Raw genomic sequence first — 14,213 nt, forward strand, 5'->3', positions numbered from 1 at the left:
ATTTGTCACATGTTTCGTGTAGACTAAGGCCCAGATTCAATCAGATCAAGCGTTACCGGAGATAGCAGACAGCCACATAGTGAGTGTTTTGGAGGTGGAACTGTGTTGGAGCTGTCAAATCGGTGATCAGCTCCTCTTGTGATCATTGTCACAAAGCCACACCCCCCCACTCAAATGAGAAATTCAGAACGAGAAAGTGTAGGCAATATAGAAATAATTTATTTTTCAAATAAATTGAAAAATCACATAAATAATGTCCTATCATCCTAATGGAGGTGCAGATTACATATATCATCCTAATGCAGGTGCAGATTACATATATCATCCTAATGGAGGTGTAGATTACATCTATCATCCTAATGGAGGTGTAGATTATATCTATCATCTTAATGGAGGTGTAGATGACATCTATCATCTTAATGGAGGTGTAGATGACATCTATCATCCTAATGGAGGTGTAGATTACATCTATCATCCTAATGGAGGTGTAGATTAAATCTATCATCCTAATGGAGGTGTACATTACATCTATCATCCTAATAAAGGTGTAGTTTACATCTCACGTTTCAAATGTATAAACAAGGCTGCATGAGATTTCTGTTAATACGACTCGGTGCAGCCAAAGGTAATGTCTGCTGTATGTAAACTCAGCAAAAAAAGAAACGTCCTCTCACTGTCAACTGCGTTTATTTTCAGCAAACTTAACATGTGTAAATATTTGTATAAACATAAGATTCAACAACTGAGACAAACTGAACAAGTTCCACAGACATGTGACTAACATAAATGGAATAATGTGTCCCTGAACAAAGGGGGGGGTTAATTCAAAAGTAACAGTCAGTATCTGGTGTGGCCACCAGCTGCATTAAGTACTGCAGTGCATCTCCTCCTCATTGACTGCACCAGATTTGCCAGATCTTGCTGTGAGATGTTACCCCACTCTTCCACCAAGACACCTGCAAGTTCCCGGACATTTCTGGGGGGGAATGACCCTAGCCCTCACCCTCCGATCCAACAGGTCCTAGACGTGCTCTATGGGATTGAGATCCGGGCTCTTCGCTGGCCATGACAGAACACTGACATTCCTATCTTGCAGGAAATCACTCACAGAACAAGCAGTATGGCTGGTGGCATTGTCATGCTGGAGGGTCATGTCAGGATGAGCCTGCAGGAATGGGTACCACATGAGGGAGGAGGATCTCTTCCCTATAACGCACAGCGTTGAGATTGCCTGCAATGACACCAAGCTCAGTTCGATGATGCTGTGACACAACGCCCCAGACCATGATGGACCCTCCACCTCCAAATCGATTCTGCTCCAGAGTACAGGCCTTGGTGTAACACTCATTCCTTCGTCAATAAACACAAATCTCACCATCACCCCTGGTGAGACAAAACCGTGACTCGTCAGTGAAGAGCACTTTTTGCCAGTCCTGTCTGGTCCAGTGACGGTGGGTTTGTGCCCAAAGGCGACGTTGTTGCCGGTGATTTCTGGTGAGGACCTGCCTTACAACGGGCCTACAAGCCCTCAGTCCAGCCTCTCTCAGCCTATTGCGGACAGTCTGAGCACTGATGGAGGGATTGTGCGTTCCTGGTGTAACTTAGACAGTTGTTGTTGCCATCCTGTACCTGTCCCGCAGGTGTGATGTTTGGATGTACTGATACTCTGCAGGTGTTGTTACATGTGGTCTGCCACTGCGAGGACGATCAGCTGTCCGTCCTGTCTCCCTGTAGCGCTGTCTTAGGCGTCTCACAGAACGGACAATGCAATTTATTGCCCTGGCCACATCTGCAGTCCTCATGCCTCCTTGCAACATGCCTAAGGCACGTTCACGCAGATGAGCAGGAACCCTGGGCATCTTTCTATTGATGTTTTTCAGAGTCAGTAGAAAGGTCTCTTTAGTGTCCTAAGTTTTCACAACTGTGACCTTAATTGTCTACCGTCTGTAAGCTGTCTTAATGACCGTTTCACAGGTACATGTTCATTAATTGTTTATGGTTCATTGCACAAGCATGGGAAACAATGAAGATCTGTGAAGTTATTATGATTTTTACGAATTGTCTTTGAAAGACAGGGTCCTGAAAAAGGGGCGTTTTATTTTTGCTGAGTTATTTAGCAGTCTTGTTATGCAGTCTTATAGCTTGGGGTTAGAAGCTGTTCAGGTTCCTGTTGGTTCCAGACTTGGTGCACTGGTACCGCTTGCCGTGCGGTAGCAAAGAGAACAGTCTATGGCTTGGGGGCTGAAGTTTTTTTGGGCCTTTTTTGGGCCTTCCTGTAGCGCCTTGCGGTCAGGTGCCTTGCAGTTGCCATACCAAGCTGTGATGCAGTCAGTCAAGATGCTCTCAATGGTGCAGCTGTTTGAGGATCTGAGGGCCCATGCCAAATCTTTTCAACCTCCTGAGGGGGAGAGGTGCTGAGATGCCCTATTCACAACTGTGTGGGTGTGTGTGGACCATGATAATTCCTTGGTGATGTGGACACAAAGGAACTTTTAGTTCTCAACTGACTCCACAACAGCCCCATCGTTGTGGATGGGAGTGGGCTCACCCCTCCGTTTCCTGTAGTCCACAATCAGCTCCCTTATCTTGCTGACATGGAGGGAGAGGTTGTTGTCCTGGCTTCACACTGCCTGGTCTCTGACCTCCTCCCTATAGGCTATCTCATTGTCGTCGGTGATCAGTTGTACCACCGTTGTGTCGTCAGCAAACTTGATGATGGTATTGGAGTCGTGGGTGAACAGGGGGTACAGGAGGGGACTTAGCACACACCCCTGTGGGGCCCCTGTGTTGATGGTCAGCGTGGCAAATGTGTTGTTTCCTACCCTTATTACCTGGTGGCGGTCCAACAGGAAGTTCAGGATACAGTGAGGTACAGTGATTGTAATTCAATTTAAAGCTTTTTTTCAACTATCAAATCCAGAAACACTATTGCAAGTGATGGTTATGTGGAGAGTGTTTGAACTTTGAACAATCATCGGATACATCAAATTCGATATTTTAAGAAAAATAGCGATAGATAATAATGGAAATGTATAAAGTTAAACTAATTCAGTGACCAAACCATGGTCTCTTTTACATTTACCTGCAAGGTCCCTTTCATAATGTTTCTTTGCATGTGTGGCTCAGTTGGTAGAGCATGGCGCTTGCTATGCCAGGGTTGTGGGTTTTATTCCCACGGGGGACCAGTATTAAAAATGTATGCACTCACTCTGGATAAGAGCATCTGCTAATTGACTAAAACATTGTAATTGTAAAAAATGAGTAGTACTGTTCCCAGTTATAGACCGATTTTTTTTACCTAAACTATTAAACTATTCAATAAAGAACAGAAATTCATAGGACGTCGGGCTGGTGTTTGATTTGGGATTGGTAAACTTAATCCTTTGCTGTGACAGATGGGAATGGACAGTTTCCCAGAACAAGTAGGAGTGCTATTGACCAAGAACTTGGCCGAGTCTGCATGTGAGAAATTACTCTACCAACACTTGTCACTAACGCTAACTGGACATGTGAACAAGGTCAAACAAGGATACTGGAGAAGGTGTATTTGCATTGAAATTGGTCTGGCATTCTGACACACGCTTTCATTATGTAAAGTACAGTATGTTCTGTCCCAAAAGTCCTTAAAGGGGATCTGGAAATTATTCAATGTTTTCATCTCAAGTAGGACATCTTAGTTGGAGTTTAATTCAGTGTATGACTTATGACAGACTTACATCCACTCACACACACAGAGAGCCTGCAGTGGACTAGAGGGCTTACCTATGAGGGCCAGTGGGGGCAGCTTTCCCACATACTTGCCCTTGTCCAGCAGCCTCTCCCATTTGTAGTTTATGGGGTCAGAGCCATCTGTAGACTTACAGCTCATCTTAACATCACTACCCTCCAACAGCCGGCCCTCCATCCAACACCGCGGCTTAGACGGCTTCACTGGGGACAGAGAGAAAGAGAGAGACAAACACACACATTTTTGTGTTAGATAATAACAGGTTCATATTTCCCACGACATACCTTTAAAATAACTTTAAAAATTATCTTATCCACAAATTATCTCATCTTGAGTTCTTGGACTTAAATGAAAGTGCACCTAAAATAAAACAACAGTGATCTTATGTAATGGTTCAGGTACTGTATAAAAAGGACGAGAAGGTACATTAGAAGGTGTGAGTATTGTCAGAATGAGGGCTTCTGTAGTTCCACTGGTGGTGCTGCTGTGTGTGTCTGGGGCATCATGGGCTCAGGGAGACAGGGAGGAGGGGAATGGAGTTCACTATGAGAGCCAGAAGACCAAAACTTCAGCCTTGACTGACAATAAGACCACCACCCAACCTGACATCTGGACTGAGCTGAAACACCTGAGAGATGTGGTGCAGAATCTGAGAACCATCATGGTGGAACAGTGGAACATGGTGGAACAGAGCTAAAGACACTGAACACAGGTAATATGTGAGTTATATTTTACATTAGGCTGAAATCTAAATTGAGATCAGTGTACACCATTCAGACTTTGATGTAAGTCATGCATTGATGTCAATGGGAGACAATTATAATTATACCCATTGTGTATGAAGTGTACCATATAAAGTCAGTCATATATCATAATACTGACTGAATGTTATTTTAGCCATGGGGACCAGACTGACAACCAGTGAGACCAGACTGACAACCAGTGAGATGAGACTGACAACCAGTGAGACCAGACTGAAAATCAGTGAGACCAGACTGACAACCAGTGAGATGAGACTGACAACCAGTGAGATGAGACTGACAACCAGTGAGATGAGACTGACAACCAGTGAGACCAGACTGAAAATCAGTGAGAAAGAACACAACTACATAATGTACATACTGTATGTTAGCTTTGAGATAGTGTTATATGGACCAGAAGAAAGCCAAACATCTCATATTATTGGTTATTGTTGATACAATTACAGCACAAGCGGCAGAGCTGTCAACTATTGGGACCACACAGTGAGAAAGAGGTGGAGGAGCTGAAGGGAGAAAATGCAGGTATTGTAGCTATCCCGAATCTTAATAGTAGATTTAGTGGTTGTGATCCAATTAAGACTAATGTAATGGAGGCCAGGGAGACAGACAGTGAGAGGTGGAGGAACTGAAAAGGCATAATGCAGGTGAGAATACAAAAAAATTATATAACAGTATGTTGTTACAATTATGCTCTTCAGAAACCAATTACAAACAAGGCTAAATTATGAATAATAATAATGTATTCTTAATAAGATCCTCTTAGATGTAAAGTCCCCTGTGTGGTTCTGGCACTGCTTCCGACTCACATTTTTGCTTATAAATCGATCTTGTCAGGTCTTACCAACGTGCTTTCCCATCTTCCTTTTTCTCAAGTTCTGTTCGCTAGTTTACCCTGTCCTGCCCCCGAGCCTGCGGGTTAACTGTACGACAGATTTGTACCTTGTCAGCTCAGGGGTTTGAACTTGCAATCTTCCGGTTACTAGTCCAACACTCTAACCACTAGGCTACCCCTTTTAATATGGCATATTTTACTGTATTTAAGACACCAAAGTAGTAATAACATGTTTAGTGTGGGAAAAGTGATTTAGAACCAGTTAAATGTAATCAAATGTAATCTACTTAATCTCCAAAAGTAATTATTTATCATGACAGGGCCATAAAAAATAACTAGTAATGCAGGATATTCCAAGAAAAGATAAAATCTCACCTTTCTGGTAAAAAATAGTTATAAATTGCTGAGGTGTAGCCACTTTTGAGGACACCAGCTCAAGTACACAGTACAAATATGATAAAATGTGATATTATGTATTTCCTATTCAACAAAACTGTATGAATAAGGCCGTCATACAGAATCATTAAAAACATTCATTAAGCACTATATGTCTGTCATTACTGAGTGCTTACAGCAGTATAAAGTAATCTACCAACATCAAATTAGCAATAATGACCAAGTTGACTGGTGCATCACTGACAAGTCTGAGGTCATAGAATCTCCTACTAGATAGACCAACCAGCATGTTAAGTCTCTAGACTAGAACTGTATGTACATGAACCAGTGGTTCTGTTGTATTTTTGGTACACCGGTTCTCTCACAATAACTTCACAACATATCTCCCTATGAACAAACTTGATCAAGCACACATACACATTTAAACCATGTTTGAGAAATTCAATTTTTATTAGTGCAGTTTAAAAGGGTCATTTAGTACAAGACTAGGTTTAAAGGGATGACATAATGTCCACTGGATGATGTCATTGGAAACACTTTTTTTCCGTCTACATTTGTTTAATACAAAACATAGAAAGCCAACGTTTTCACATTTGAGATAGTGTTATATGGACATGCAGATAGCGAAACATATCTCATATTCTTATTGGTTTTTAATAATACAATTCCAGCACTAGCAGCAGAGCTTCCAACCATGGAGGCCAGACTGACAACTACTGAGAAAGAGGTAGAGGAACTGAAGAGAGAGAATACAGGTTGTCCCAAATGGTTGTCTGTATGCTATTAAAACAAAGTAGAATATAACATAACAATGTTCTCAAACCCATGTCGCTGAATAAAAAATGTGTGATTTTGCAGCATATGATAAGATAAAATATATGCAATAATAATATGTTTACTTGATAATTGTAATTGCTCTCCCATATTTAAAGACTGACCAAAGGTAGCGTTCTCCACTGCTCTGACTGGTACTGTAGGACCCATCAGCAGTGACACTACTCTGACCTATAGCAGAGTCTTCACAAACATCGACAAGGCTTACATCATGCAACATGTAAAGTGTTGGTCAGATGTTTCATGAGCTGAAATTAAAGATCGCCAGAATTTTTCCATACCCACAAAAAAACGTATTTCTCTCAAATTTTGTGTACAAATTTGTTTCCATCCCTGTCAGTGAACATTTGTCATGCAGACTGAAAGAATGTCCACCAGCGCTGTTGCCAGAGAAATGAATGAGACCAGGATCATCTGAGACCAGTCACCCGGACAGCTGATGAGTATTTCTGTCTGTAATAAAGCCTTTTTCTGGGGGAAAACTTCTGATTGGCTGGGCCTGGTTCCCAAGTGGGCGAGCCTATGCCCTACCAGTCCCACCCATGTCTGCGTTCCTGCCCAGTTATGTGAAATCCATAGATTAGGGCCTAATTTATATATTTCAATTGACTGATTTCCTTATATGAACTGTAACTCAGTAGAATCATTGAAATTGTTGCATTTATATTTTTGTTCAGTGTATATATACATAAGAATGAATATACAATATAATATTTTTGTCATGCAGGTATCTTCACTACACCAGTGAGAGGAGTCTACTACTTTAGATTCACTGACTGTGGTATCATGGATGGGTGTACAATATACATGACCAGAGAATAATGGTTTCTTTCATGATTTGTTTTATTTTGACTGGAACAAGATTGAGCTTATTCCTGATGTGGAAACTGCCTGGAAATTCTTTCATGATGGTTTTCTCCAAATAGTAAACAAACATGCCCCATTCCTCAGGTTCAGGGTTAAAGGGAGGGATAATCCATGGTTTTCTTCTGAGATGTCTTGTATTATTCACGACCATAATCTAGCCTGGGCTAAAGCAAGGAAATCATGTTCTGATGCTGATTGGCTTATTTTTAGGCAGTAACGAAACAAGTGTTATTTTCTTCTCAGGAAGGCCAAGACTGAATATTTTATGTCTGTTAGCACTTATAACCTGAATGACCCTAGAAAGTTGTGGAAGGCTATTAAGTCTGGAAACAGTGATGTTAATGAATTACCGTCATGTGTATTGAAGGACTTTGTTGCTGTATATGACAAAACTGAAATGCTGAATTGTTTCAATCATCTGGTAGGCTGTTTGATTCAGCGTCTTCTGTCTCTGTACAACTCTGTGTGGATGAACCAGCGAGAGCTGGACAAACTTTTTGCTTTTTGTCATTCTCAGTGCAGGAGGTACATAAAGCCCTGAAATCCTTAGATCAGAGAAAGCCTGCAGGTCCTGATCTTCTTGATCCCTGCCTTTTAAATCTGGCAGCTGATTTCATAGCTGAACCACTTACATCTCTGTTCAATCTAACCCTGGAATGTAATGAAATTCCAAAGATCGGGAAATCCGCATGTGTCCTGCCACTTTTAAAAGGGGGAGCTCCAACTATTTGAAATAATTATAGGCCAATCATAAAGCTGTCACCCCTGGTGAAAATACTTGAAACCCTTGTGAGTGAACAGCTAAAATAGTTTTCATATACTAACTCTACTTTATCAATGTACCAATCGGGTTTCAGGAAGAAGCATAGCACAATTACAGCAGCCATGAAGGTTTTAAATTATATCACTGAAGCCATTGATAAAAAATAGCACTGACTCTCACTTTTTATTGATCTCTCTAAAGCTTTTGATACAGTTGTTCATGCTATACTGAGGCAGAGATTGTCAAGTGTAAGTCTTTCAGAGCCAAGATAGGTCACGTTCTGACCTTTATTTCCTTTGTTTTGTCGTTATTTAGTACGGTCAGGGCGTGAGTTGGGGTGGGCAGTCTGTTTGTTTTTCTATGATTTTGGGATTTCTATGTTTCGGCCTAGTATGGTTCTCAATCAGAGGCAGGTGTCGTTAGTTGTCTCTGATTGAGAATCATACTTCGGTAGCCTGGGTTTCACTGTTTGTTTGTGGGTGTTTGTTTCCGTGTCTGTGTTTGTCGCCACACGGTACTGTTTCGGTTTGTTCACGGTTTTTGTATTCATAGTGTTCAGTTTATGTTTTTAAATAAACAACCATGGACACTTACATCTTGGTCCGATTCTTGCTACACCTCTTCAGAGGAAAAAATCAGCCGTTACACCAGGACGCTCTTGAAAAATATATTTCAAATCTCAATGAGCCCTTCCTGTTTAAATAAAATTAAATAAATATGTATGTCATCACTGAGTGCTTACAGCAGTATAAAGTCATCTACTAATATGAAACGAGCAATAATGACCAAGTTGACTGGTGCATCATTAACAAGTCACAGAATCTCCTAATCTGCTACAGAATCTCCTACTAGATAGACCAACTATTTAATTTTTTAATTTTTTAATTTTACCTTTATTTTACTCGGCAAGTCAGTTAAGAACAAATTCTTATTTTCAATGATGGCCTAGGAACAGTGGGTTAACTGCCTGTTCAGGGGCAGAACGACAGATTTTGTACCTTGTCAGCTCGGGGATTTGAACTTGCAACCTTTCGGTTACTAGTCAGTCCAATGCTCTAACTAGCAGTGGTTCTGTTGTATTTTTGGTACTTTGTAACTGTGATCATTCCTGCAGAAAACCACATTGATATCAATGGAAACAGGATGCACCTGAGCTCCATTTCGAGTCTCATAGCAAAGGGTCTGAATACCTATGTAAATAAGGTATTTCTGTTTTTTGTGCAACATTTACTAAAAACCTGTTTTTGCTTTGTCATTATGGAGTACTGTGTGTAGATTGATGAGTAAAAAAACAAATGTAATTCATTTTAGAATAAGGCTCTAACGTAACAAAATGTGGAAAAAGTCAAGGGGTCTGAATACTTTCCGAATGCACTGTATAAGTGAGATAAATACAACAATGCCTGCTTAGACCATTTGGGCCCTGTTAGTGACTCCTTAGACACATCTCCATAACATCCCCACCATCCACCTCCCTCTCATGGACCTCTCTTCCCCTGATCTCTCTTCATTTTGCTGAGTAGGGTGAATTCTAACCAGGATGCAATTGGGTGGGGGAGGGCGGGCTGAGGAGAAGGGGGAGGAGGAGGCGGGGCCATCCATCTTGTTTCTGTGTCAGTTCCACTTCCCACCACGCCCCAACCCCAATCCCCCATCCTCTTATCTTACCGTTGAAGAAGGCGAACACTAATGTTTTTCTCACAAAAAAAATTTGAAAGTGGCGTTTCAAAGCTGCGGGCCAATTTGTACAAATGTATGCATAAATGTGTGGTGCATTCTCTTAACGTCTTACTGTGGGAGACCGTGGGAGGGGAGGGCAGGCTGGAGAGAGCTCTATATCAGAGCCATACACAGCTAGATGCTGTATCACAGTGTCACAGGTGCTACGTACGCTTTTATCTCTTATGCACAGTCAGGGATTTGGATCGGTAGCAACATGTGGCAGTGGTCCATTGTCTACCCTTTGGAGTTCATTTTCACAAGTACGTGACAAGTAACTGCCATCTTATCCTTCAGTGACACCAACAGGATAGTTAGGTAGTGATTCAAACATCTCACCAACAGTGTTTGTGTGGTCATTGTCAGTCAACCACAGTATGAAGGGAGAAAGGATAGTATCTCCTAAATCATTTCTATCCACCACATTAGCATGTATGCCTTTCCTGCAGTCAAATGACCTAGTGGCCTCATGGGTGGAATGTTATTCATATTTTTCATAATTTCATAATTAATACACTTTTTTTTCACACAGAAAATGTGTTGTTTCTATGTCAAACGGTTTTCTTATATTTCCGTCTTTTGTGATGTGTATAAAGTGTATTATTGTGAATCAAAACAAAACATGTAATGCATTTCAACTCTATATCTGACATGGTACAGGTGTCTTCTCTTTTTAAGCCCATAACCATGTGTGTGAGGTGTATACATTTGTTTCAAAGTAGATGTTTAAGACTATGAAGAAACACTCTGTGGGACCCTGATTTAGTCCAGTTTAGCAAAAGGTTAAACAATGTTAGACATTTCATATACCAGTGAAACCTTGCAGCCAAGCAGTGGCGGGAACATCTCTTGATCTCTTGAGTGTCTTACTAGATGCCCACCTGTACAGCATCCCTTCTCAAGGGACCTAAGAATGATACTGTATTGCAGTGAATTCGGTGTTAGCCCAACCAAACCCAATTCCCTGAGGGGTTTTTCTGTTTGTTTTCAATTGATCATCCAAAACCTTATATTGGTGGTGAATGTTTTAATTTGTTTCTGTTTTGTTTGTTGCTGTGCATTTTCATTTTGATTGTGTGAAAAATCCCCCAAAATACACAGTGGGTCTAGGACTTACTATGAGGTTGACCATGCTCCATTCGTACTTACCAAGTACTATGAGAATGGCCGGGCTTCATTAGGACTTACCCTGTACTATGAGGTTGATCGTGCTCCATTGGTACTTACCAAGTACTATGAGAATGGCCGGGCTTCATTAGGACTTACCCTGTACTATGAGGTTGATCGTGCTCCATTGGTACTTACCAAGTACTATGAGAATGGCCGGCTTCATTAGGACTTACCCTGTACTATGAGGTTGATCGTGCTCCATTGGTACTTACCAAGTACTATGAGAATGGCCGGGCTTCATTAGGACTTACCCTGTACTATGAGGTTGATCGTGCTCCATTGGTACTTACCAAGTACTATGACAATGGCCGGGCTTCATTAGGACTTACCCTGTACTATGAGGTTGATTGTGCTCCATTGGTACTTACCAAGTACTATGAGAATGGCCGGGCTTCATTAGGACTTACCCTGTACTATGAGGTTGATCGTGCTCCATTGGTACTTACCAAGTACTATGAGAATGGCCGGGCTTCATTAGGACTTACCCTGTACTATGAGGTTGATCGTGCTCCATTGGTACTTCCCCCCATTCTTCACCTTGCAGCTGTACTCGCCCGAGTCGCCCAGGGTAAGGTCACTGATCAGCAGGGAGGCGTCCCCCTTGAGGTAGTCCCCGGCTAAGGACAGCCGGCCCGCCTCCGCCTCGTTGGGGTCGTACACCCGGCCCGCGAAGTACGTGATCACCTGGCGGGGAGGCAGGGAAGGTGGCAAGGAGGGAGGGAATGAGGTACAGAGAGATAAGAGTTAGGGTTAGAGGTTCTGGCTGTGCATAGCAGGACTTGTGTAGGAAAGTGGAAATGGTTCTGTACCCATGGTTATCTGGAGAAGGGTTGTGGATATGTGTAGGTGACACGCACATTGATACAGTACACGCACATATGCATCACTTAGGGGGAATGAACGAGCTATGTTATTGACCATTGTCAATCATTGTAAACACAGATATCATATCATTGTGATTATGTGGTGATCATACTACATGCTGTGCTACAATGCCTTCAGCAAGTATTCACACCCTTTTACTTATTCCACATTTTGTTGTGTTACAGCCTGAATTAAACATGGATAAAACAACATTCTCATCCATCTACATATAATGAGAAGGTGAAAACATGCTTTTAGAAACCTTTGCACATATATTGAAAATTAAATACAGAAATATCTAATTTACCCCTGAGTCAAAACATGTTAAAATCACCTTTGGCAGTGATTAAAGCTGTGAGTCTTTCTAGATACGAGGTGAGCTTTGCACACCTGGATTGTACAATATTTGCACATTATTCTTTAAAAAATTATTCACGCTCAGTAAGGTGAAATTGTCTCCCAGTGTCTGTTGGAAAGCAGACTGAACCAGGTTTTCCTCTAGGATTTTCCCTGTGCTTGGCTCTTATCCATTTAGTTTTATTAAAAAAACTCCCTAGTTCTTGCCAATGACAAACGTACCAATAACATGATGCAACCAACACCATGCTTGAAAATATGAAGAGTGATACTCAGTGATGTGTTGTGTTGGATTTGCCCCAAACATAAGGCTTTGTATTCAGGACATAAAGTTCCTTTCTTTGCCACAATTTCTGCAGTTTTACTTTAGTGCCTCATTGCAAACAGGATGCATGTTTTGGAATATTTATATTCTGTACAGGCTTCCTTTGTCACGTCCTGACCTTAGTTCCTATTTTATGTCTCTGTTTTAGTTTGGTCAGGGCATGAGTTGGGGTGGGCATTCTATGTTGTGTATTTTAGGTTTTGTATTTCTGTGTTGGGCCTGGTATGGTTTCCAATCAGAGGCAGCTGTCGATCGTTGTCTCTGATTGAGAACCATACTTAGGCAGCCTGTTTTCCCATTATGATTTGTGGGTAGTTGTTTTCTGTGTCTGTGTTTTACCATACAGAACTGTTTCGGTTTTCATTTATTTCACTTGTTCTTTTGTATTCAGTGTTCGGTTTTATTTCATTAAAATATGGACACTTACCACGCTGCGCATTGGTCCGATCTTTCCTACTCCTCCTCAGAAGAGGAGGAAAACTGTTACATCCTTCTTTTCACTCTGTCATTTAGGTTAGTATTGTGGACTAACTACAATGTTGTTTATCCATCCTCTGTTTTTCCCATCACAGCCATTAAATAACTGTTTTAAAGTCCGGGATAAAGTTAAACATAATTCCACTTTGACATTATGGGAAATTGTGTGAAGGACTGTGACACAACATTGAATCAATTTAAAAATCAAGCTGTAACACAACAAAATGTGGAAAAAGTAAAGGGGTATGAATACTTTCTGAAGACACTGTATATAAACAAACTGTCTACCACTACATGATCTCAGACCCAAAGACAAAACAAGACATTATTTCATCACTTGACCATGTAGGGAAATTCATAAATTAACAAATGCAGGGAAGAATGCAGATTTTTCTCAGCCCACAGCACTTAAAGTTTATAACACCCATTGCAGGTATTAAACATCACCATGGATATCCAAGCAGAGCCTGTAAAGTGGGTGAATGCGATTTTATTTTCTGTGGATAAATAGCAGGCCTTGTAAACTATCCTTCACCGAAGGCAAACTGTAGCAGCACTTTCAATAACCTGCAGGGAGAGAGTGGAGGGAAAATGGAGGGGCCATATTGGTCTAACAAGCTTGACGGTACCTCACATATTAGCTTGACCAGTGGCCAAATGGAATGAAAACTCTGCTCACTTGCAAGAGTGCAAATGGGTTGAGTGAAACCAGAATGACTCTAAAAACAAGAAAGTTTGCTGAAAGATCTTCAAAGTTGAGAGAAGTGGATGAGCGATTGATTCAGTCCTTTGGGGGTAATCCTAGTCATTGAGAAGAGTGGGTCCCTATATAGACCCATATAGGCCTCAATGAACTGGAGACGTACTGTTTGTTATGTCATGATGGGGGAGAAGCTGTGTCTGTGTCCTGTACAAAGAAACAATGTAAATGCTGTATATAGCCTTGTTATTGTGTCACGCCCTGGTCAAAGTATTTTGTATTTATCTTCATGTATTGGGTCAGGCCAGGGTGTGGCATGGGGTTTTTGTATTGTGGTGTGTTTGTCTTGGGGTTTTGGTGGTGGTATCGGGATTGTAGCTTAGTGGGTTATCTAGCAAAGTCTATGGCTGTCTGGAGTGGT

General features: G+C 41.4%; 1 protein-coding gene across 18 annotated transcripts in view; it reads right to left on the reverse strand.

Moving 5' to 3' along the window:
- The window catches only part of LOC118389853 (CXADR-like membrane protein), a 119,373-nt gene that overhangs the window by 16,553 nt on the left and 88,607 nt on the right, over positions 1 to 14,213 (reverse strand). For all 18 annotated transcript variants that reach the window (XM_052529667.1, XM_052529660.1, XM_052529670.1 and 15 more), the window contains exons 3-4: positions 11,555 to 11,753; positions 3,763 to 3,930 (exon numbers count right to left, since the gene is read on the reverse strand). In XM_052529667.1, coding sequence (XP_052385627.1) covers positions 3,763 to 3,930; positions 11,555 to 11,753 — 367 coding nt within the window. The remainder of the gene's footprint in view (positions 1 to 3,762; positions 3,931 to 11,554; positions 11,754 to 14,213) is intronic.

This window comes from Oncorhynchus keta, chromosome 11 (assembly GCF_023373465.1).
Source record: "Oncorhynchus keta strain PuntledgeMale-10-30-2019 chromosome 11, Oket_V2, whole genome shotgun sequence".
In the NCBI taxonomy this organism is placed as follows: Eukaryota; Metazoa; Chordata; class Actinopteri; order Salmoniformes; family Salmonidae; genus Oncorhynchus; species Oncorhynchus keta.